General features: G+C 37.0%; 1 protein-coding gene across 1 annotated transcript in view; it reads left to right on the forward strand.

Annotated features, from left to right (window-relative positions):
• LOC101615656 (protein FAM133A) overlaps positions 1–23,184 on the forward strand; it is a 70,376-nt gene extending 47,192 nt beyond the window's left edge. The window contains exon 3 of the mRNA XM_004666753.2: positions 22,330–23,184. Coding sequence (XP_004666810.1) covers positions 22,433–23,182 — 750 coding nt within the window. The 5' untranslated portion in view covers positions 22,330–22,432 and the 3' untranslated portion in view covers positions 23,183–23,184. The remainder of the gene's footprint in view (positions 1–22,329) is intronic.
• Positions 23,185–26,352: the final 3,168 nt, after the last annotated feature.

The raw sequence follows: 26,352 nt of genomic DNA on the forward strand, positions 1-26,352 counted from the left end.
TTGTTTCCTTGGTTTCCAATTCATTAATTTCTGCTATGATTTTAATTTTTTCTCTCCTTCTGGAGCTCTTTGGGTTGGATTTTTCTTGTTTTGCCAGTGCCTTTCAGTGGACGGTTAGGTTATTGATTTGGGATCTCTTTGTCTTTTTTATGAAGGCATTGAGTGCTATGAATTTTCCCCTGAGGACCACCTTCATTGTGTCCCATAAGTTTTGGTATTATGTGTGCTCATTGTCATTCAATTCCAGGAATTTTGAAATTTCATTTTTTTTTAAATTTTTTAATTTATTTGTTTGAGAGCGACAGACACAGAGAGAAAGACAGATAGAGGGAGAGAGAGAGAATGGGTGCGCCAGGGCTTCCAGCCTCTGCAAACGAACTCCAGACACGTGCGCCCCCTTGTGCATCTGGCTAACGTGGGACCTGGGGAACCGAGCCTCGAACTGGGGTCCTTAGGCTTCATAGGCAAGCGCTTAACCCCTAAGCCATCTCTCCAGACCTGAAATTTCATTTTTTATTTCATCCACTATCCATTTATTGTTTAAGAGTGTGCTCTTCAGTTCCGAGGTGCCCTTGGGATTCTTGGTGTATCTTTTGTTGTTGATTTCTAGAAATATTACATTGTGATCTGATATCACACAGGGAATTATGTCAATTTCCCCAAATATGTGGAGGCAGTCTTGTGACCCAGTATATGGTCTATTTTAGCGAGTGTTCCATGGGCTGCTGAGAAGAATGTGTAGTCTGTGGATTTGGGGTGGAAAGTTCTGTAGATGTCTGTTAGGTCTAAGTGCTCTGTGGTTTTGTTGAGCTCTCTTACTTCCCAGTTGAGTTTTTGTTTGGATGATCTATTACTGATAAAGGTGTATTAAAGTCCCCAGCTATGATGGTGTTGGAGGTTAGTTCTGTTTTATTGTCAAGTAGGTTTTCTTTTATGAATTGTGGTGTCCCTGTGTTTGGTGCATACAGATTTATGATTCTAATATCCTCTTGATGGAGATTGTTCCCTTGATAAGTAAGAAGTGGACTTCTTTGTCTATTTTGATTATTTTTGGTTTGAAGTCTATGTTATCTGATATTACTATAGCTACACCTGCTTGTTTCTTATTCCCATTTGCTTGGGATATTTTTTTCCACCCTTTCACCCTGAGGAGGTGTCTGTCTTTAGTGGTAAGATGGGTTTCTTGAAGGCAACAGATTGAGGGGTCTAATTTTTTGATCCATCCTGTTAGCTTGTGTCTCTTGATGGGTGCATTAAGGCCATTAATATTTAGGGTAATGACTGTGAAATTTAATTTGATCCCTGCCATATTGTGATGGTAGATGACTGTTGGTGTTTTCATAGGTTTTGATGTTTTTTGTGCCTACTCTGAGTTTGGTTATTGTTTATCTGCTTCTTGTAGGCAGTTGAGTTTGGTTTTTTGCTTCTTCTCTGTGGAGAATTTCCTTAAATACTCTCTGTATGTTTGGTTTTGTGTTCATATAATTGTAAAGCTGAGTTTTGTCATGGAAAGTTTTTCTTTCACCATCCATTATGAGGGATACTTTTGCCGGGTAAAGTAGTTTGGGTTGGAAGCCATAGGTTCTTAGATTTTGGAGTGTTTCATTCCAGGCCCTTCTAGCTTTCAGGGTTTCCATTGAGAAGTCTGAAGTAATTCTCATGGGGTTACCTTTGAGAGTGGTGTGCTGTTTTTCCCTAGCTGCTTTTAGGATTTTCTCTTTGGTGTCAATGTTTAGAGTCTTAATGATAATATGTCTTGGGGAGTTGCTCTTTTGGTCCAGTCTGTTTGGAGTCTGTTGGCTTCTTGTATCTTGATGGGCCTTTCTTTTAAGAAACTGGGGATGTTTTCTTCAATTATTTTGTTAAATAAGTTCTCCATGACTTTGGTTTGAAATTCTTGTCCTTCTGGTATTCCAATGATTTTGATATTAGAATGCTTAAGTGTATCCCACAATTCTCTCATGTTCTGTTTGCAGGAACTTTTGAACTTACTGAAGTCTTTGAACTCTCAAACCATTTCTTCCATTTTGTCTTCCAGATCAGAATTTCTATCCTCTATTTTACTGACTCTATTTTTGATAGCCTCTAGAGAGTGTTGGACTTGTTCAATTAAGTTTGCATTTTGTACTGCTTTTCTATGTATCATTTCCATTGCTCTGTTGATCTCCCTTTTCACATCATTTTCTGATTTTCTTGATGATTCTTGGAATTCATCCTTGCATTTCTTTATGTCTTCATTTAGTATGGCCAGCTGATATTTAAGGTCCTCTTTTTTTTTTCACTTTCTTTCAAATTACTTAATTCTCTTTAAACTCCTTCCAATATCTTATCAATTTATTCTAGCTTAGTGATGGTAGCATCCACATGATTGTTGGTCCTTTGTTGCTTTCCTGCAATTTCTATCAGTAGGTTGGTCAGGGTTGCATTGCTCATCACTTCATGTTTATGTTTTGACCCTGATGATTCTTCTATGTTTTGGTTAGATGTATTATCATTGTAGGACTAGGTGATCTAACTGGATTTTCTTGTATTTGATTTTTCATTTTATTTCTTTTGTGCTGTGGTTTGCCCATGCCATGACAGTGTGTGGGCACGTAGGTGGATGGATCAGCCTGGGCTCTAGCGCAATGGAAATCTGAGGCAGCCTGAGGCAGTTGTCAAGCAGCCTGGGCTCTGGTTCCCACTTGCCAAAGCTGCCTATCTACTACCTGACCAGGGCACAAAAGTTGCCTGAATTCTTAAGTGGTAATGCACCAAAGCTGTCTGCATTTGAGCTTGCGGGGGGGGGGTGAGTTACCAAGCCCCGAAGCAGCCCAAACTCTGGCTGGGAACACTAGGACCTGGAAACAGTCTGCACTCCCCCACCACAGGAGAATGGGGGATGGCACTGTGATGGGGCATGGGACAGGGCATGGGACAGGGCGCAGGATGTGATGCCCCGACGGGGTGCAGGACTGGGTGTGGGATGGGCGCAGGACAGGCATGGGATGGGGCACTGCAACTGATCACGGTGACAGGGTGCCCAGATATTTGGTGGAATCGGTGTTCTACCCGGCCGCAAGGGGATCTGCGATTCCCTGTTTTTCCCCCTCTATGCCCTCCCACTGACAAAAAGACCCAGAAAAAACTGTAATGTCTTGCTTATCTTTCCCCGGGATTTGCAGCACAGCTAAGCAGTTGCCATCTTGGCTTGAAGTCTCTAGTTAGAATTTAAGGCTCCTGCATGTTCCATTGTCAAAAAAAAAAAAAAGGCTTCAATATGATTTATTTATATCCTCTTAGATTTTGATTAGCCCTCCCTCCATATTTGCTTTTTCTCTTCCCCTGAACTTATTTTGCCCTTTTCACCCCCATTAATCTATTCTTCTACTCACATATTTACAATTCCATGGTATTAAGTACCCCGTCTCTTCCTTTCTCTTCCATTTATATCTGTTTTGTAGCTTATTGGCCTTTGCTACTGAGTTTGATTCTCATTCAAACAGAAGTCCAATCATCTGTAGCTAGGATCCACATATGACAGAGAACACGTGACATTTGGCTTTCTGGGCCTGGGTTACCTCACTTAGTATAATCATTTCCAGATCCATCCATTTTCCTGAAAATTTCATTGCTTCATTTTTCTTTACCACTGAGTAGAACTCCATTGTATAAATGTGCCAGATCTTCATTTTCCACTCATCAGTTGAGGGACATCTAGGCTGGTCCCATTTCCCAGCTATTGTCAATTGAGCAGCAATAAACATGGTTGAGCAATTATCTCTAAGGTAATGAGATAATTAGGATATATGCCTAGGAGTGCTATAGCTGGGGTGTATGGTAGTTCTATTTTTAGCTGTCTTAGGAACCTCCACACTGATTTCTACGATGGCTTGACCAGATTGCATTCCCCCCAACAGTGTAGAAGGGTTCCTCTTTTTCTGCATCCTTGCCAGCATTTATGGTCATTTCTTTACATGATGGCAGCCAATCTGACAGGACTGATATGGAATCTCAATGTAGTTTTAATCTGCATTTCTGTGATGAATAGGGATGTAGAACTTTTTTTAGATGCCTATATGCTATCTGTATTTCTTCTTTGGAGAACTCTGTATAATTCCATAACCCTTTTTTTTTTAATTTTTATTAACATTTTTCATGATTATAAAATATATCCCATGGTAATTCCCTCCCTCCCCACCCCCACACTTTCCCATTTGAAATTCCATTCTCCATCATATTACCTCCCCATTACAATCATTGTAATTACATATATACAATATCAACCTATTAAGTATCCTCCTCCCTTCCTTTCTCCACCCTTTATGTCTCCTTTTCAACTTACTGGCCTCTGCTACTAAGTATTTTCATTCTCACGCAGAAGCCCAGTCATCTGTAGCTAGGATCCACATATGAGAGAGGACATGTGGCGCTTGCTTTCTGGGCCTGGGTTACCTGACTTAGTATAATACTTTCCAGGTCCATCCATTTTTCTGCAAATTTCATAACTTCATTTTTCTTTACCGCTGAGTAGAACTCCATTGTATAAATGTACCACATCTTCATTATCCACTCATCTGTTGATGGACATCTAGGCTGGTTCCATTTCCCAGCTATTATAAATTGAGCAGCAATAAACATGGTTGAGCATGTACTTCTAAGGAAATAAGATGAGTCCTTTGGATATATGCCTAGGAGCGCTATAGCTGGGTCATATGGTAAATCAATCTCTAGCTGTTTTAGGAACCTCCACACTGTTTTCCACAATGGCTGGACCAGATTGCATTCCCACCAGCAGTGCAGAAGGGTTCCTTTTTTTCCACATCCCCGCCAACATTTATGATCATTTGTTTTCATGATGGTGGCCAATCTGACAGGAGTGAGATGGAATCTCAATGTAGTTTTAATCTGCATTTCCCTGATGACTAGTGACGTAGAACATTTTTTAAGATGCTTATATGCCATTCGTATTTCTTCCTTTGAGAACTCTCTATTTAGCTCCATAGCCCATTTTTTGATTGGCTTGTTTGATTCCTTATTATTTAACTTTTTGAGTTCTTTGTATATCCTAGATATTAATCCTCTATCAGATATATAGCTGGCGAAGATTTTTTCCCATTCTGTAGGTTGCCTCTTTGCTTTTTTCACTGTGTCCTTTGCAGTGCAAAATCTTTGTAATTTCATTAGGTCCCAGTGGTTAATCTGTGGTTTTATTGCCTGAGCAATTGGGGTTGTATTCAGAAAGTCTTTGCCAAGACCAATATGTTGAAGGGTTTCCCCTACTTTTTCCTCTAGCAGTTTCAAAGTTTCCGGTCTGATGTTAAGGTCTTTAATCCATTTGGACTTAATTCTTGTGCATGGTGAGAGAGAAGAATCTATTTTCATCCTTCTGCAGATATTTATCCAGTTTTCAAAACACCATTTGCTGAAGAGGCTGTCTCTTCTCCAATGAGTATTTTTGGCATTTTTATCGAATATCAGGTGGCTATAGCTACTTGGGCTTACATCTGGGTCCTCTATTCTGTTCCACTGATCTACATGTCTGTTTTTGTGCCAGTACCATGCTGTTTTTGTTACTATGGCTCTGTAGTATAGGTTAAAATCAGGTATGGTGATACCACCAGCCTCTTTTTTGTTGCTCAGTATTATTTTAGATATTCGAGGTTTTTTGTGATTCCAAATGAATTTTTGGATTGTTTTTTCTATTTCCATGAAGAAAGCCTTTGGAATTTTGATAGGGATTGCATTAAATGTGTAGATTGTTTTAGGTAAGATTGCCATTTTCACGATGTTGATTCTTCCAATCCAGGAACAAGGGATGTTTCTCCACTTTCTAGTGTCTTCTGCAATTTCTCGCTTGAGTGTTTTAAAGTTCTCATTGTATAGATTCTTTACTTCCTTGGTTAGGTTTATTCCAAGGTATTTTATTTTTTTTGATGCAATTTTGAATGGGAGTGATTCTCTGATTTCATCCTCTGTGTGTTTGTTGTTAGCATATATGAAGGCTACTGATTTCTGTGTATTTATTTTGTATCCTGCTACATTGCTGTAGGTTTTGATCAGCTCTAACAGCTTGCTAGTAGAGTCTCTAGGGTCCTTTATGTATAGAATCATGTCATCTGCAAGTAATGATAACTTAATTTCTTCCTTTCCAATTTGTATCCCTTTTATGTGTGTCTCTTGCCTTATTGCTATGGCTAAGACTTCCAAAACTATATTAAATAAAAGTGGGGACAGTGGACACCCTTGTCTTGTTCCTGATTTTAGTGGAAAAGCTTCCAGTTTTTCCCCATTTAGTAATATGTTGGCTGTAGGCTTGTCATAAATAGCCTTTATTATATTGAGATATGTTCCTTCTATTCCCAGTCTCTGTAGGACTTTTATCATGAAGGGATGTTGGATTTTGTCAAATGCTTTCTCTGCATCTAATGAGATGATCATGTGATTTTTGTCCTTCAACCCATTTATGTAATGTATTACATTTATAGATTTGCGTATGTTGAACCATCCCTGCATCTCTGGGATAAAGCCTACTTGGTCAGGGTGAATGACCTTTTTGATATACTCTTGTATTCTGTTTGCCAATATTTTGTTGAGAATATTTGCATCTATGTTCATGAGGGAGATTGGTCTGTAATTTTCTTTTTTTGTTCTATCTTTGCCTGGTTTTGGTATCAGGGTGATGCTGGCCTCATAGAAGGAGTTTGGTAGAATTCCTTCTTTTTCTATTTCCTGTAAAAGCTTAAGAAGCAATGGTGTTAGCTCTTCCTTAAAAGTCTGGTAAAATTCAGCAGTGAATCCATCCGGGCCTGGGCTTTTTTTAGTTGGGAGATTATTGATAACTGTTCGGATCTCCATGTTTGTTATAGGTCTATTTAAGTGATTAATCTCATTTTGATTTAATTTAGGTAGGTCATATAGATCAAGGAAATCATCCATTTCTTTCAGATTTTCATACTTTGTGCAGTATATGCTTTTGTAGTATGTCCCTATGATTTTTTGAATTTCTCTGGAATCTGTTGTGATGTTGCCTTGTTCATCTCTGATTTTATTAATTTGTGTCTCTTCTCTCTTTCTTTTGGTCAGATTTGCTAAGGGTTTATCAATCTTGTTTATCCTTTCAAAGAACCAACTCTTTGTTTCATTAATTCTTTGGATTGTTCTTTTTGTTTCTATTTCATTAATTTCTGCCCTAATCTTTATTATTTCTTCCCGTCTACTAATTTTTGGTTTGCCTTGTTCTCCTTTTTCCAAGGCTTTAAGGTGAAGCATTAGGTCGTTTACTTGCGACCTTTCTAATTTCTTACTATAGGCACTTAAGGCTATAAATTTACCCCTTAGAACTGCCTTCATTGTGTCCCAGAGATTTTGGTATGTTGTGTTCTCATTATCATTTGACTCTATAAATTTTTTGATTTCCTTTTTGATTTCTTCATTGACCCACTCATCATTTAGTAGTGTATTGTTTAGTTTCCATGATTTTGTGTATGCTCTATAGCCTTTCTTGCTACTGATTTGTAGTTTAATTCCATTGTGGTCAGATAGAATGCAAGGAATTATTTCAATTTTCCTGAATTTGTTAAGATTTGCTTTATGTCCTAATATATGGTCTATTTTAGAGAATGTTCCATGTGCTGCTGAAAAGAATGTATATTCTGTAGCCTTTGGATGAAATGTCCTGTATATATCTGTTAGGTCCCTTCCTTCTAAGACCTCATTTAGTCCAGATGCCTCTCTGTTTATTCTTTCTCGGGATGACCTGTCAATTGATGAGAGTGGGGTGTTAAAGTCACCCACCACCACTGTGTTTGGTGTTATCTGTGACCTTAGTTCTAATAGTGTTTGTTTGACGAATTTGGGAGCCCCCATGTTAGGTGCATATATATTTAGGATTGTAATGTCCTCCTGTTGGAGTGTGCCCTTAATCAATATAAAGAGACCTTCCTTATCTTTCTTGACTAACGTCGGACTAAAGTCTACCCTGTCTGATATTAGGATAGCAACCCCTGCTTGTTTTCTAGGCCCATTTGCTTGAAACACCATTTTCCAACCTTTCACCCTAAGATAATGTCTATCCTTTGTAGAAAGGTGAGTTTCTTGGAGACAACAAATTGTAGGATCCTGCTTTTTAACCCAGTCTGCAAATCTATGTCTTTTCGTTGGGGCATTGAGACCGTTAATATTAAGAGATATTATTGAAAGGTGTGTATTTATGTTTGCCATTTGTGTGTGTGTGTGTGTGTGTGTGTGTGTGTGTGTGTGTGTTACTGGTTCTATCTGTGCTCTCTTCTGTTAACTGGTATTTGAGTATAGCTTGTTTTTTCTAGGTTCCTTATATGTGTGCTTTTCCTTTTGTTCAGCATGGAGGATTCTATCAAGTATTTTATGTAGAGCTGGTTTTGTCTTCAAATACTCCTTTAACCTGCTTTTGTCATGGAATGACTTTATTTCTCCACCTATTTGAATGGATAACTTTGCAGGATAAAGTAGTCTTGGTTGACAGTTGTTATCTTTCAGAACTTGGAATATATCACTCCAAGCCCTTCTGGCTTTAAAAGTTTGTGTTGAATAATCTGCTGTAATCCTGATGGGCTTGCTTTTGTAGGTAACTTGGTTTTTCTCTCTAGCTGCTTTCAATATTTTTTCTTTGGTGTGTGTGTTTGGAAGTTTGATTATAATATGGCTAGGAGAGGTTCTTTCTGGGTTTTGTCTGGCTGGGGTTCTAAAGGCTTCCTGTATCTGTATTGGCACCTCTTTCCCATTTTGGGGGAAATTTTCCTCTATGATTTTGTTGAAGATGCCTTCTATGCCTCTGGAGTGGAGTTCTTCTCCTTCTACTATGCCCTGAATTCTTATATTGGATCTTTTCATAGTGTCCCGAATATCTTGAAATTCCCACTCATACTTTACTATAAGTTTGTCTTTCTCTTTGTTGGACTGCATTAGGTCTGCCACCTGGTCTTCTAGCTTAGACATTCTGTCCTCTCCCTCATCCATCCTACTGGTGAGATTTTCTACAGAGTTTTTTATTTCATTAACTGTGTTCTTCATTGCTAGTAATTCTGACTGGTTTTTCTTTATTATTTCTATTTCCCTATTTATGTCTTGTATTGCCTTCTTTATTTCATTAAATTGGTGTCCTGCCTCTTCTTTGATTCCTTTGATTTCCTCTTTGATTTCCTCTTTGATTTCTTCCTTGATTGTTTTCATGTGTTCTTTGACCTCTTTGAACATATTTATAATTATTCTTTTGAACTCTTTCTCAGGCATTTCCTCTAACTCTTTCTCTCTGGAGGACATTTCTGATGCATTAATACTTTTAGGTGGATTTATATCATCTTGCTTTTTAGTGTTTCTTGTGTTATAATGTATATATTTTTGCATCTTGGCTTAAGTTAATGCTTGGATTTTCTAGCTAGCTGTGTATTCTTAGCTGTATCAATTGATTTGATGTAATATATTTTCAGGGTAGGACCTTAAGGTATTAGGTGTGGCTCTTAAGACTCTCAGAGTATCTACAAAGATGTTCTTAGGGGTTGAGTTTCCCTGCTATAGAGTATTCAAGCAGGCTGAGTGGAATAAAATACAGGTAGATTCTAAAATTTAACTAAACACTGTACACATTCAATCAAAAACAGCCCCGAGTATGTATGCAAGAGTAGTTATTGTAATGACCAGCTCTTCTATCAACAAAGAGGTTTAGTTTTCTGGTCTGTTGAGGGATCCAAGTCAGCTTGTGTCCTAGTGAGACCCTTCCCTGGTACAATCCCAGTTACCTTGGGTGATTTTGGTCTCAGTCAAGTTGCTGCCTGGGTCGTCGGGCTGCTGTTCTGATTTCTGGAGCTGGGCACTTGCTTTTCCTACGGGGCAAACTGAGCCGCTGCTGCTGCCTCTGCTGCTCCCATAGCTGCCACCACCGGAGCCACCACCGCTGCTGAAGCTGCCGCTGCCGTGACCACCGCCGCTGCTCCCCCCGAAGCCGCTGCTGCGGGATCTGCTGCCGCTGCCACTCCTGGGTCCGCTGCTGCTGGGGCCGCTGGTACCGGTGCTGGAGCCGCTGAAGTTGGTGCCGAACTCTGCTCCTGCTTGGGTCCCGCTGTCAGCCCAAGTTGGCGTAGCCGGGTCCCGGGCCGCTGCTGTGTTCGCTGGAGCTGGGCTCAGGCGGTGGGGGAGGGGAGGGAGCCGCGGCTGCTCTGGTTGTCTCGCTGCTCCACGTGTTCTTGTACCTCGCGGTCTTCTCCTCCGCTGCTCGCTGCCGCTCTCCCCTCACGTTTCCCGAGTTGCGGAGAGCGCGGTGTGAGGGGAAGATCCCGCACCTGGCTTTTCCTGCGGCTCGAGCCGAGATACTGGTGGCTTTCTGCTGCGCCGCGGCTGCGGCGTTTGGCCGAGTTGCCTGAGCCGCTGGAGCCGCTTTTCCCACCTGTGCAGGCTCTGGTTGTTCTATAGCTCTTCTACTTCTCCGCTGCCGCCTCAATTTCCTATACACCTCACTTTTTAGTAAAAGTGTGTATTTTGCTGAGTTTTTTTGGTCTTTTTCCCCCCTAGGCTGCTTTGGCGTGGTACCTACGCCGCCATCTTCCCATAACCCATTTTTAATTGGGTTGCCTGATTTCCTATAATTTAATGCTTTGAGTTCTTTGTATATCCTAGATATTAATCCTCCACCATAGGGTATAGCTGGCAAAGAATTTTTTCCCATTCTGTAGGTTTCCTCTTTGCTTCACAGTGTCCTTTGCCATACAAAATGTTTGTCTAATGTTAAGGTGTTTAATGCATTTGGACTTAATTCTTGTGCATGGAGAGAAAGAAGAACCTATTTTCATCCTTCAACAGATACATATCCAGTTTTCCCAGTACCATTTGCTGAAGAGGCTGTCTTTTCTCCAATGAGTATTTTTGGCATTTTTTTTTTAAAGATCAGGTGGCTATAAGTACCCAGACTTACACTTGGGTCCTCTATTCTGTTCCCTTGATCTATATGTCTACTTTTGTGCCAGCACCATGCTGTTTTTGTTACTATGGTTCTGTAGTATAGGTTAAAATCAGGTGATACCACTAGCCTTACTTTTGTTGCACAGTATTGTTCAAGATATTTGAGATGTTTTATGATCCCAAATGAATTTTTGGATTGATTTTCTCTTTCTGGGACGAATGACATTGGAATTTTGAGGGGGATTGCATTAAATGTGTAGACTGCTTTTGGTAAGATTGCCATTTTCACACTATGGATTCATCCGATCCAAGAACAAGGGATGAATTTTCATTTCCTAGTGTCTTCTGCAATTTCTCAATTGAGTGTTTTAAAGTTTTCATTGTAGAGATATTTCACTTCCTTGGTTAGGTTAATTCTGAGGTCCTTATGTTCATGCAATTGTGAATGGGAGTTATTCTTGGATTTCATCCCCTTTGTGTTTATTGTTGGCATATAGAAAGACTACAGATTTCTGTGTGTTTATTTTGAATCCTGCTACATGGCTGTAGGTGTTTATCAGCTCTAACGTATGCTGGTAGAGTATTTAGGGTACTTTATTTATAGAATCATGTCACTTGCAAATAATGATAACTTGATCTTTTCCTTTCCAATCTGTACCCCTTTCATGTGCATCTCTTGCCTTATTGCTGTGGCTACAACTTCCAGCACTATATTAAATAAAATTGGGACAGTTGACACCCTTGTCTTGTTCCTAATTTTAGTGGAAAAGCTTCTCGTATTTCCCCATTTAGTAATATGTTAGCTGTAGGCTTATCATAAAAAGCCTTAATGTTGAGATATGTTCCTTCTATTCCCAGTCTCTGTAGGACTTTTATTATGAAGAGATATTGGGTTTTGTCAAATGCTTTATCTGCACCTAATGAGATGATCATGTGATTTTTGTCCTTCAGTACATTTATATAATGTATTACATTTATCAATTTGCATATTTTGAACCATCTCTGCATCTCTGGGATAAAGCCTCCTTGGTCCTGATCTTTCTGATATATTCTTGTATTCTGTTTGCCAATATTTTTTTGAGATTTTGTGCATCTATGTTCATGAGGGAGATTGGTCTGTAATTTTCTTTTTTTGTTCTATCTTTGGCTGATATCAGGGTGATGCTGGCCTTATAGAAGTAGTTTGGTAGGATTCCTTATTTTTCTAGTTTATGGAAAAGCTTAAGAAGAAGTGGTGTTAGTTCTTCCCTGAAGGTCTGGTAAAATTCAGCAGTGAATCCATCTGGGCCTGGGCGTTTTTTAGTTGGGAGATTTTTGATAACTGCTTGTATCTCCATGCTTGTTATAGGTCTATTTAAGTAATTAATATCATCTTGGTTTAATTTAGGTAGGTCATATAAATCAAGGAAATCATCCACTTCTTTCAGATTTTCATACTTTGTGGGGTATTTGCTTTTCTAGTATGTCCCTATGATTTTTTAATTTCTCTGGCATCTGTTGTGTTACCTTTTTCATCTCTAATTTTATTAATTTGTGTCTCCTCTCTTTCTTTTGGTCAGATTTGCCAAGGGTTTGTCAATCTTGTTTATCCTTTCAAAGAAACAACTCTTTGTTTCATTGATTCTTTGGATTTTTTTTTTGTTTGTTTGTTTCTATTTCATTAATTTCTGCACTAATCTTTATTATTTCTTCCTGTCTACTGATTTTTGGTTTACTTTGTTCTTCTTTTTCCAATGTTTTAAGGTGAAGCATTAGATCATTTACTTAGACCTTTCTAATTTTATTATATATGCAATTAAAGCTAAAAATTTCCCTCTTAGGACTACCTTCACTATGTCTCAAAGGTTTAGTATGTTGTGTTCTCGTTATCATTTGACTCTATGAGGTTTTTTTTTTTATTTTCTTCATTGACCCATTCATCATTATGAGTGTATTGTTTAGGATCCATGATTTTCTGTATGCTCTATCACTCTCTTGCTTTTGATTTGTAATTTGATTCCATTATGGTCAGATAGAATGCAAAAAAGTATTTCAATTTTCCTGTATTTGCTAAAATTTGCTTTGTGTCCTAACATATACTTTATTTTAGAGAATATTCTATGTGCTACTAAAAAGAATGTGTATTTTGCAGCATTTGAATGAAATGTCCTGTACATATGTTTTAGGTCCTTTTGTTCTATGAACTCATTTAATCCAGATGTTTATTTTTGCCAGGATGACCTGTCAATTGATGAGAGTGTGGTGTTGAAATCACCCACTACAACTGTGCTTGCTGTTATCTGTGACCTTAGTTGTAATATCGTTTGATTGATGAAGTTGGGAGCCCTCAGGTTAGGTACCTATATATTTAGGATTAAATGTACTCCTGATGGAGTATGCCTTTAATCAATGTAAAGTGACCTTCCTTATTTTTCCTAACTAATGTTGGACTGAAGTCTACCTTGTCAGATATTAGGACAGCAACCCCTGCTTGTTTTCTAGTTTAATTTGTTTTAAACACAATTTTTCACTCTTTCCCCCTAAGATAGTTTTCATCTGTTGTAGAAGGCAACAAATTGAAGGACCCTGCTGTTTAACCCAGTCTGCAAACCTATGTCTTTTCATTGGGGCATTGAGGCTATTGATATTAATAGATATTATTGAAAGGTGTTTATTTATTTTTGCCATTTTTTGTAGTTCTTCCAGTTTTTCATTTGCTATCTTATATTACCTAGTATTTGAGTATGGTTTGTTTGTTTTTTTCCCAAGTTCCTTATATGTGTGATTTTCTTTCTCTTCAAAATGTAAGATTTTTTCAAGTATTTTCTGTAGAGCTGGATTTGTCTTCAAATACTCCTTTATCCTGCTTTTGTTTTGGAATGTCTTTATTTCTCCATCTATTTAAATGGATAGCTTTGCAGGATAAGGTAACCTTGGTTGACAGTTGTTATCTTTCAGAACTTGGAATACATCACTTTAAGCTCTTCTGGCTTTTAAAGTATGTGTTGAGTAATCTGCTGTGATTCCGATGAGCTTGCCTTTGTATGCAACTTGATTTTTCTCTCTAACTGCTTTCAATATATTTTCTTTGGTTTGTATATTTGGGAGTTTTATTATGATATGGTGAGGAGAGGTTCTTTCCAGGTTTTGTCTGGTGGGTGTTCTTAAGGATTTCTGTATATGTATTGGCACCATTTTCACAATTTGGGGGAAGTTTTCTGGTATGATTTTGTTGAAAATGCCTACAATGCCTTTGGTGTGAAATTCTTCTCCTTCTATTATACCCTGAATTCTTATGTTAGACCTTTTCATAATTTCCTACATATGTTGAAATTTCCTTTCACACTTTTCTATTTGTCTTTCTCTTTTGTGGACTGTATTAGATATGCCACCTGATCTTCTAGTTTAGATATTCTGCCTTCTTCTTCATCTATTCTACTGGTGAGATTTTCTACAAAGTTTTTTTTTTTTTTTTTTAATTTCATTGACTTTGCTCTTCATTACTAGTAATTCTAACTGTTTTTTGTTTATTCTTTGTATTTCCTTATTTATATCTTGTATTGACCTCTTTACTTCATTAAAATGGCTTTCTGTGTCTTCTTTGATTCCTTTGATTTTTCTCTTTCATTTGTTTGATTTCCTCTGATTTATTTGAGCATATTTATAATCATTATTTGAAATCTTTCTCAGGCAGTTGCTTTAACTCATTCTCACTGGAACTCATTTCTGATGCATTACTACTTTTTGGTGGATTTATATTGTGTTGAGTTCTGATGTTTCTTGTGTTATAATGTACGTATTTTGCATGTAGGATTAATTTAATGCTTGGATTTCCTAGTTAGTTGCTGTATTATTAGCAATCAGTCTGATGTTACATATTTTCAGGGTAGGAGCTTAAGTTGCTAGGTGTGGCTCTTAAGACTCTCAGAGTATCTACAAAAGTGACCCTTGATGTTGGATTTACCTGCTATGAGAATATTCAAGTAGGCTGAATGGAACAAAATATAGGCAGACTCTAAAATTTAACTAAACAATGTACACATTCAATGAAAAACAGCACAGTTTATTTATGCAAGAGTAGGTATTATGACAACCAGATCCTCTAACAAAGTCACAGTCCCTTAGGGTGTGTGTTGCCCCACATCCTTAATCCTGTCAACTAGGAAGTTAAGATTTCTGGTCTGTTGAGGGTTGCAAGTCAACTTGTGACCAAGTGAGACTCTTTCTTAATGAACAAAACAAGAGGAAACAAAACCACTATAAATCAGGATGCAACAAATAACAAGCCCACAATACAACTTATTTAAGAATGGCAAATCCAACCATCCATCACATTTGACATATAATTTTTCCTGATATGGAAGGTGCAATTAGCACTTCTGATTCAAGCTTGTATACCAGGCTTATTTGGTGGGTACTGACCTGGTGTAATCCCAGTTACCTTTTGGGATGATTTTGGTCTCAGTTATGCTGCAATCCTGCATGGGTCTCTTTATGATGCACTGTGGGTTCAAGTAGGCTGGCAGGTTTGCTGGATCACTGATCTGGTCACCAATGCTTGGTGCACTGATCTCCCTTCCATAGGTCTCTGGTGCTTGCTGGCACTTGCACTAGTGGTGGAGGAAGAGAGGCTGTGGATGGTGGCTGTAGTTCTCCCACTGGTCCACATAATGCTCTCCCTTGTGATCTGCTTTTCCGTTGGTTGCTGCAGTCCTTCCTTCAGGTTTCTTGTGTTTGTGAAGAGCTCCAGTGTGAGTGGAAAATCCCCTCACCTTGCTTTTCCTGTGGCTCAAGCTGAACCTTGCAGCTGTGGATCTGATACCACATCAGACCTTGTGCCCCCATTTCTGAAACTGCTTCTGCCTGCCTCTGTGGGCTCTAGATGCTCTGGATCTCTCCTACTTCTCTGCTACCATTGGTAATTTCTTATACATCTCAAATTTTAGTAGAGGAGTGTATTTTACTTTTTTTTTTTTTTTTTTTTTTTTGGCCTTTTCCCCCCGAGGCTGCTTCGGCATGGTTCCTACACCACCATCTTCTTGGGGAGCTTTTTTGTAACCTTTTCAATTTTGATGGGTGTGATAGGTTTGCTTAGTAGATTAATCTACTCTGAGTTTAGCTTTGGTAAATGGTATGTATCTAGGAATTTATCCATTTCCTCCATCTTTTCCAATTTTGTAGGGTAGAAGTTTTTGAAGTAAGACCTTATGATTCTTCCAATTTCACTTATGTCTGTTGTGATCTCTCATTTTTCATTTTTAATTTTGTTAATTTGAAGTGCTTCTTTTATTTGTGTGATCCAATTGGCAAGGGGTTTGTCAGTCTTGTTTATTTCTTAAAAGAACAAACTCTGTTTCATCAATTTTCTTAATTGTTTTATTAATTTCCAATTCATTAATTTCTGCTCTGATCTTAATCATTTCTTTCCATATGGAGCTTTTTGGGTTGAATTCTTCTGGCTTTTCCAGTAACCTTAGGTAGATGGTTAGGTTATTGATTTGTGATTTCTCTGTCTTTCTTATGAAGGAATTGTGTCCCATAAGTTTTGGTATGATGTGTTCTCATTGTCATTCATTTCTAGAAATTTCTCTATTTCATTTTTTATTTCTTCCACTACCCACTTATTGTTTAAAAGTGTGCTGTTCAGTTTCCAGGAGCCAATGAGATCTTTGGTGAGTATTTTGTTATTATTTTTTAGCAATAGAGCATTGTGATCTGATATCCTGCAGGGGACTATGTCAGTCTTCCTAAATCTATGGAGACAGGCTTTGTGACACAGTATATGATGTATTTTAGAGAAGGTTCTGTGTGCTGCTGAGAAGAATGTGTAATCTCTGGATTTGGGGTGGAATGTGCTATATATATCTGTTAGGGCTAAATGTTCTATGGTTTTGTTGAAGTCTCTTACTTCCCTGTTGAGTTTCTGTTTGGATGTCTATCGATTACTGATAATAGTGTATTGAAGTCTCCAACTATGATGGTGTTGGTGTTTATTTCTGTTTTATTGTCAAGTAGGCTTTGTTTTATGAATTGTGGAGCACCTGTGTTTGGTGTGTAAAGAATGATGATTGTAACATCCTCTAGCTGGACTGTTCCCTTGATCAGTAGGAAGTGGCCTTCTTTATCTTTTTTGCTTTTTTTTTTTTGAAGTCTATTTTATCTGATATTAATATGGCTACACCTGCTTATTTCTTATTCCAGTTTGCTTGGAATATTATTTCCCCTCCTTTCACCCTGAGGAGGTGTCTGTCTTTAGTGGTGAAGTGGGCTTCTTGAAGACAGTAAATTGAGGTATCTAAATTTCTGATCCACCTTATTAGCTTGTATCGCTTGATGGGTGAATTAAGGCCATTGATATTTAGGTAATGACTGCGAGGTGTGATATGATCCCTGCCATATCATGTTGGTTTATGTGGTTTAGTGTTTTCATAGATTTTGAAGTTTTTTGTGCCTTCTCAGAGTTAGGTTATTGTGATCTGCTTCTTGTAGGTACTTGAAGTTGACTGTTTGATTCTTCTGTATGGAGAATTTCCTGAAATGGACTCTGTAGGTTTGGTTTTGTGTTCATATTTATAAAGCTGAGTTTTGACATGGAAGGTTTTTCTTTTACCATCTATTATGAGGGATACTTTTGCTAGGTAAAGTAGTTTTGATTGGAAGCCATGGGTTATTAGAGTTTGAAGTGTTCCATTCAAGGCCCTTCTGGCTGTTAGGGTTTCCATTGAGAAGTCTGAAGTGATTCTGATGTGGTTACCTTTAATTGTGATGTATTTTTTCCCCCTAGCAGCTTTTAGGACTTTATCTTTGATATCATTGTTAGTCTTACTGGCAATATGTCTTGGAGAGTATGTCCTTTGGTCCAATCTGTTTGGAGTTCTGTTAGCTTCCTATATCTTGGGCTTTTTTTTTTTTTTTTTTTTTTTTTGAGAGAGAGAGAGTGGAAGAGATTTCTTCAATTATTTTCTTGAATAAGTTCTCCAAGCATTTGGTCTGAATTTCTTCCCCTTCTGATATTCCCATGACCTGAATGTTAGGACATTTGAGGGTATCCCATATTTCCTTCATGTTAGGTTCACGGAAATTTTTGAACTGACTGAAACTTTTGCACTTTCCAACTGTTTCTTCTGTTTTGTTTTCCAGTTCTGGGTTTCTATCCTCCAAATAGCTGACTCTATTCTTGAGAGCCTCTAAGGAGTTTTGGGCTTGTTTAATTAGGTTTACATTTTCTACTACTTTTCTATATATGGTTTCCATCCTTCTGTCAAGTTCCCTTTTCACATCATTTTCTGATTTTCTTGATGCTTCTTGGAATTCCTCCTTGCATTTCTTTTATGTCTTCATTTAATATAGTCAGCTATTTTTTTTTAGGTCCTCAATTTTTTTGTGTGTGTTTTTTCAAAGTAGGGTCTTGGTCCAACCCAAGCCCACCCAGAATTCACTATGTTGTCTCAGCATGGTCTCGAACTTGATGATCATCCTATTTCCTCTTCCCGTGTGCTGGGATTAAAGGTGTGTGACACCATGCCCAGCTAGGTCCTCTTCATTTTTTGCTTTCCTTTATATACATTAACTGTGTTTGGACCCTTTCTATTTTCTTATCTATTAGGTCTAGTCTAGTGATAGCAGTGTCCACACAATTATTGGTCCTTTGTTGCTTTTGTGCAAGTTCTACCAATAGGTTGGTCAGGGTTGCATTGCTCATAACTTCATTTTGTCTTTCTGATCCTATTGTCTCTTCTATGTTTTTCTCAGAGACTTCCATTGTAGGACTGGGAGATTTTATTGTACTTACTTGCATTTGATGTTCTTATGTTATTCATTTTACTTCCTTTAATATGGCTAACCATGTCATCTAATATTGATTTTCTGATTTTTCAAAGGTAACAATGAGGCTTGTTATTGGAGAGAAATATAAATATGATATAGTTCTGAGGATTATTTGCATACTTTAAAATTCTATTGCTCCTGTGTTTCTGTGACTCTGGCATTTCATTCTGGTGACTATCTAGCTCTAATAGTCTGGTTAATTGTCAAAAATGATCATTATATACTTTTCTTTCTCTATTAACCTTTTTTCCCCAAGGTAGGGCCTCATAGTAGCTCAGGCTGACCTGCGATTCACTGTGTAGTCTCAGGGTGGCCTCGAACTCACAACAACCCTCCTATCTTTGCCTCCCAAGTGTTGGAATTAAAGACATGTGCCACCATGCCCAGCTCTGTTGACCCATTTCTTATTGATTTCAATGCTCAAAATTTTTCATTTCATTTGAAATCTTCCTGCAAGGTATTTTATTTCCTCCCCATGACGTCAATAATCACCCAGTGATTGCTGATCTTATTACTCTAACACATATCATTTTTATAACTGTCAGCTATCATATATCCAATTCTCTACATATGGATACTTCAACCATTAAGAGTCAGAATTGGAGTCTAGAACATTTCTCAGTATAGTCTATTTTTTAAGTGATATCATTTATTTTGTATGGCTCTTATGTTATGGCACAAGCCAGAACTTTCCCTTAAATTCTTTACCCTCATCTCATATTCACAAGTCATTAATTTCAATAAAATTTTCTTGAAAATACCTCATATGTTTTCCCATTTTTGTTCACAACACCATTATTTTCAATGATATTATTTCATGGTAGTGAACATGAATGCAAAAATGGTTTCATTGGGCTGGAGAGATGGCTTAGTGGTTAAGCGCTTGCCTGTGAAGCCTAAGGACCCCAGTTCGAGGCTCGGTTCCCCAGGTCCCACGTTAGCCAGATGCACAAGGGGGCGCAGGCGTCTGGAGTTCGTTTGCAGAGGCTGGAAGCCCTGGCGCGCCCATTCTCTCTCTCTCTCCCTCTCTCTGTCTTTCTCTCTGTGTCTGTTGCTCTCAAATAAATAAATAAAATAAAATAATTTTTAAAAAATGGTTTCATTGCCTACAGTCTTAAAATTCAAGGTTATTGATTAATTTGGGGGAGGGCTCCAAAGCTTCTTCCCACCTTTGTGGCCTTACCTCCTATCCCCACCCTCTTGTTCTTAGCTTCCAACCATCACAAATTGAATGGTACTATTTAATTTTTCTTAATTTCTATAATTTTATTTATTTATTTATTTATTGAGAGTGAAGGAGAAAGAGGGAGGAAAGGCAGATAGACAGAGAGAATGGGCACACCAGGGTCTTAAAATTCTGCTAACTTACTCCAGATGCATGTGTCACATTGTGCCTTACATGGACCTTGAGAAATCAAACCTGGGTCCTTTGGTTTTGCAGGCAAGCACATTAGCTGATAAACCATCTCTCCAGTCTGTGGGGTACTATTTTAAACCCTATGTAGTTCTCATACATTGCTTCTGCTTCTTAAAGTGCTCTACATTTCATGATTTCCTGAGTGAATTTGTTTGTTCTCCAAAGTTCTGTACAAAAATACTTAACTCAAGAGTCTCCCTGAATTATCCACCCATGTATCAACTTATGTTTGTTTACTAGTGAATAAATATTGAGTATTTTGTATGAGCCAGTAATATCAGAGTAAGTATGACAAACCATGTCTTGCCTTTATCCTCACTTGCCTATGTCTGCATGACTTGAAAGTGGACAAAGACAAATGCATGCACACCCATACACCCCCCCCCCCCCCACACACACATGCATTGATAACATGGTTGCCAATTTAATAATTGGTTATAAACAAAGTTCTGGGATATAGAAAATAAGGATGATTGTACACAGAGATACCTGTTTATTGCAAGTTTGATCTATATGACATCATTAGTATTTGAACTATCTGTGCTTGTAATATAAGGAGTTTTCTATGAATAAGCCCACTAGTTCCCTTTCTGAGGAACTGGTATTTATTCTGAGAAATGAAGGATGCAATGGAATTGTCTTTGCTCTCTAAGCTTAGACATTTGTATGTTCAATGAACCAAAAGTTTGTGACTACATGAAAGCGAGTAAGATCATGTAATGCCTTTATAGAAATTGTCATTAGATTTTTTGTAAAAATATAAAGCTTCTGGGTTTTTATCATGATTCTCTGATAGGCCTGAAATGAAAGAGAGTAAGGATAAAAGTTGGGTTTCCAATTCAGAAGCTGATAAATGGTGCTATAGAATGTTTTATGTTTGCAGGGTTGAAAATGTTGCAGTCTTTGATTTAAATATTGATTCTATCATTTTTAGCTGTCACTTATGGATTATATTCAAATTCCCTCAGCTTCACTACTTACCTGTGAATTAGTTATACTAATTTTGATGGTTTGAATCATTCATGTGTAGCCTCATGTGGTATGAATACTTGGCCCCTAGATAGTAGTAATTTAGGAGGTTGAGTCCTGCTGGAAGAGGTGTATTGCTAGGAGTAGACCTTGAGATTTGTTACCTCAGATTTCCACTACTACAAAGGCTCACTTGTTGCTTTCTTCCATCTTCTTGGGCAAGATGTGATACCCAAATTTTATGATCATCTTTCTGTGTCATGATGAAGCTCTGGCTCCAGACTGAAAACCAAAATAAATAATTTCTTCCTATCAGCTGCTTTGGGCTTAGTGTTATGTTCCAGCAAACAGACACTAAACACACCAGTAATGAAATGGACTTAGTAGACTCTATTCTAGGAATTGAGTGAGATAATCCAATGTAAACCAATCACAGGCCCTTTGTAATAAACATGCAATGGATACTAAAGATTAAAACCCAACTGAGAAGGGCTACTAGTCTGAAATAGTTGATAAAAAGTTGTTTAGAGAGAAGGGAATGGAATGGCAGCTACTATCATGCAGGTTTAAACCATATAATCTAGTTAGGCTGGGATACAACAGTTGAGAAAAAAAGACTTTTTTTTTTTTTTTTTACTATAGAGATAGATAGAGAGAGAGAGAAAGAGAGAGAGAGAGAGAATGGGCACACCAGGGCCTCCAACTACTGCAAACAAACTCTTGTACTGGGGAATTGAACCTGGTTCCTTTGGGTTTGCCAGCAAGCACCTTAACCACTAATCCATCTCTCCGGCCCAGAAAGAAGATTTTTTTTTTTCAGTTGCAATTCTTGAGTCTAGGAGTGGGATAGATTTTGGTGCAATTAGCTAGGTAAAAGAAGAGCAGCCTTGTACATATGTTAGGCCTATAAATATCCTTGAGTATACCATGTAAGTCATGTAAGAAAAAAAAATAGCATCATGCAATATAAAATGGAGTAGTTACTAAACACTTCAGATACCTGTCCAAATTATACGTGAACTTTATAAAATACTTTTAACTTTATATTTATTCATTTTCTTGTGTCTATAATATGTACAAGTCTTACAATAACATAGTTTGTTCTTCAAGTATAAGATTTTGGAGTTTCTACTGTACTATGTGATAAACACTGAACAATTTAGCTCATATGGTTTACTTTGTTGTATATGAAAGTTGTTTTATAATTCTATCTGCTTCTATTATAGAATGGAGTTTGCTGGGGAGATCAGCACAGGAAGACCTTAAGGACTGTGTTTATCCTTATTCTCCCTGGAAGCTGATCATCCACTGTGAGAACTATCTGGCACCATGGGAAAGCGGGATAATAGAGTGGCCTATATGAATCCTATAGCAATGGCCAGGTGGAGAGGCCCAACTCAATCTGCAGGCCCAACGATCCAAGATTATCTGAATCGACCAAGGCCCACCTGGGAAGAAGTGAAGAAACAGTTAGAAAATAAAAAGAAAGGCTCAAAGGCCTTAGCTGAATTTGAAGAAAGAATGAATCAAACTTGGAAGAAGGAGCTTGAGAAAAGCAGAGAGAAAGTATTAAGTGGGAATATGAGCTCATCTAAAAAGAGAGACAGAAGGAAAAAGAAAAAGAAGAAATCTTGCCACTATTCATCTTCCTCAAGAAGCTCTGATTCTTCAAGTACTCCTTCAGATTCAGAGGATGAGCCAAAGAAACACAAAAAGAAGAGACGGAAAAAAAAATACCATTCTCACAAATCATCTGAAATTTCTGTGTCAGGATCAGAGTCAGAGAGCAAGGGATTGCTGAAAAAGAAACAGAAATCAAAGGATGAACCCGAGAAAGAAAAATATATTCAAAGCCTCAGCAAAAAAAGGAAGAAGGCTTGTCTGGAGGCTCAGTCATGGTCATCTGAGTCTATGGCAGATTCAGAGGATGAAGAGGAGGTGCCGGCAAAAAAGAAGAGAAAACACGAAGAGCAAGAAAAAGCAATGGAGAAAGGCAAGAAAAAGAAGAAGAAGAAACAACACAAAAAGCATAGTAAAAAGAAGAAAAAGAAGTCTAGCTCAAGTCACAAGTCAGTATAACATCAAGGGAAATAAATCATAAGATTTTTGTATTTAAAATTAAGCAAAGTCTAACAGAAGTGTCAACTGTGAAAGCTAGAGCATATTTACCAAAATGCATGAGATATCCTCTTTTGGTAGAGTGATTCCTGGACTTTGAGTTGCCAGTCAAATGCCACTGTGCCAGAAAGGACTGTATTTGTTGCCTGCAGCTTAAGAGTAGTGTTTTCTTTCTTTCTTTGTCTTTCATCCAGATAGTTATTCCTCTGGGAGCTAAAAGTATTGTCATACTAATGATAAAAAAATTAGAATCCAGGTAAAATGTATTTGACTATAATAAATAATTTTGAACAAAAATGTATCTAAAGTCAAAATGTATGTAATGTGTATGTAATTGGTATACATTTTGAAAATATAATCAGAAATAGCCTGAAAACTATAATTGACAGTTTTGAAATAAGGTTGTAACATTATTGTCGTAAAAATTCTTACTTTTATAGATAAGCTTGGTTTATTTTGCATTTTTCTTGACAACATTTTGTTTACATAGGGAAAGGGCTTGCAACAGGGATTAGGGCAGGGGTTGCTACTCTGGCTAGCTAAATAGTGTGCCTTTGAACCTTTACACATCCTATTTTTGCCAGTGTAGCAGCCATTATTTTTTTCTTAGTGACATTCTAGAATGCTGTATAATGTTTCACATGACAAGAAAGCACTTTACAGCATAAGCCCCCAAAGCTACGACATTTACCTCCACTTCAGCACTATTTACTAAACAGTACTAAATACTATTTGCCATTAGACTATCACATGATTTGGATTAACTATGGTAGGTTTGAAGGTGAATAGTTTTAAACAGCCTATGATATTTTTTGATTAATAAAGGTTGTGAAATTTTTGTACATTTTATACTGTTAAGTTTTAATTATTCAGTGATATTATTTATATACTATCCTTTGATTATAATTTATGCTGATGATGCAATGTTCAAGTTTATATTCTCTTATTCTATCAATATTAATTTAATTACTATGTTCAGTTGCACACTTATCAAAATATTTATCATGTAAAAAGAAGGTTTTAAAAACATGGCAACACCTTTATATTGAAGCTGGTTTACTGTAAGCAAGTTGAGTGCCAGACCTCTAGTAAGCTTTCTATCTTGTGACATCAAATTATTGCCAAAATCTTACTATATTGTTTAAAAGTGTGGTATCTTAAGCATCAATATTGAATTAAGATAGGAGTCAAATTTATGTTACAGTGATATCATTTATCTTTCTGAGTCTATATAATCCATATTTTACTAAGAGTAGGTGCCTTCTGTCTGTTGTTGATTCACATTCACAACTGATGTTAAAACTGAGTTCAAAAATATTTTTACTTTAAATTTTTATATATCAGAGTAGCATAAATTATAAACATGTTGCAAAAACACCTACTACAGAGGATATACTAATTGTTGTTATAGGTACAAAGTATTTTGGCTTGATGGGAGTGGCTCAGCAGATAACAGATTATTTAATCACAGCTTTTTTGAATTACAAATAAAATTATAAAGATATAAAATGTCCAACAGATTTGTGGCTATTTCTTTTTGTTCAAGGTAATATTGGAACCTCTCAGTAAGGTCCTTGGGGTATTACAGTATTAGCATGTTTGATTACAGCAAAGCTTCATATATTGTTTCTTAAAAGTATACATATATGCTGTTTAAGAAAAAAAAACTATTACATTTATGAGGTATTTTGTATGCTTATAGAGTTTTTCAATATTATTCATTAAATGTTTTAAAAGTTATATTATTTGTAGAATACAGCAAAACATTTATAGATCATCATATATCTCCTTGCTCCTTTTCAGTTCCCAGCTCTTGGTAGTGGATGATGCTAATGGCTATTTCTAGCAGAGGTATTCAAACCAGAAGAAATTTTGATAATGGAATAGTCACAAGTCTTGCAAGATCCTCCAGCTCTCTCTTTACCTGACAGGATCACCTGAACACAAAGGCTGACCTTCAAGTGTGCAAGTTGAATATGTCACACCTTAGAAGGATTCTGTACTGAAAATCTGATAGACTTGCAATAGACATTTTTGAGAGTAAGAAATAAATTGTTCCATGTTAAGTCAGTCAGATATTGGGTCTTTATTGTTATGGTATCACCTACCCTAATATGAACAGTAATAGGACTCTAAATTGTATTTTATTACTTACATAAAATAACTTACTTATCTTCTATCACAAATACCTGGAGACTGCAGACTGACCCACAGAGATCATAAATGTCACAGTAGACAAACATGTCCATTTTAGTTGCTTTCATTTTCACATGGTGATTCAGGAAGATGTTGGTTTTATATCCAACTTCACTCCTCTGATTATAGCTTAGGGAATATTCCAGGAAAGAATTTGAAAGGAAAAGTTTTATTTTTTTTTTTAAAGAAAACACTCATGGGCACATGCTCATAAAAAAATATTGGGGGTCTAATTATACAAGTTGTCACAGGGAAAATACAATAGAAAAATACAGAGAATAATAAACTTAGTAGATTTAACTGAACATTTTATATGCTGTCTCCAGATTGAAGCAAAATCATTTTATCTTAATGTAAAAAGCACTAAGGTTGTTCATAGTGATTTGCTTTCAGTGATTAGTAACTAAAATAACTTTAGTCATAAAATTCTACTTGCTTGACCATTATCCTAAAAGAATTAATGAGAACTTCAATAAGAAAAAAGAGAGATGGGGAAAAAAATCAATGTGATCTAGATTAGGGATTTAGTTGCAAGTACAAAAAAAGAATTTGAAAGAGCACAGACTAAAGATGAAAGTTCATATTAGCGATAAGGTGAATGTACAAAATCTAGGGTTCTGGTTTTATATATTGTGATATCTTTGTAATTATAGATTTATTGGGAGGGTGAAGTTGTATAGTTAACATTGCTACATTTTACTAGTCACTTTCTATTTGGCTATATTTCATAAAATAATGCTTGATCTGAGATGTTTGTTCTTACTTCATGCCTCACAAAAATTGTAGCCAGTCATTAAGAAATCCCAATGAACTTTAGATTTAAACTGACTTTTCCATTTCTGCCTGAGCTGCAAATAGGTTTTGTTCTTTCATCAAATCAGACTAGCACTTTTTTGACATATTAATAGCAAATTCCTTTGTTTGGTTTGAATTAT

The sequence above is a fragment of the Jaculus jaculus genome, chromosome X, assembly GCF_020740685.1.
Source record: "Jaculus jaculus isolate mJacJac1 chromosome X, mJacJac1.mat.Y.cur, whole genome shotgun sequence".
Taxonomy (NCBI): domain Eukaryota; kingdom Metazoa; phylum Chordata; class Mammalia; order Rodentia; family Dipodidae; genus Jaculus; species Jaculus jaculus.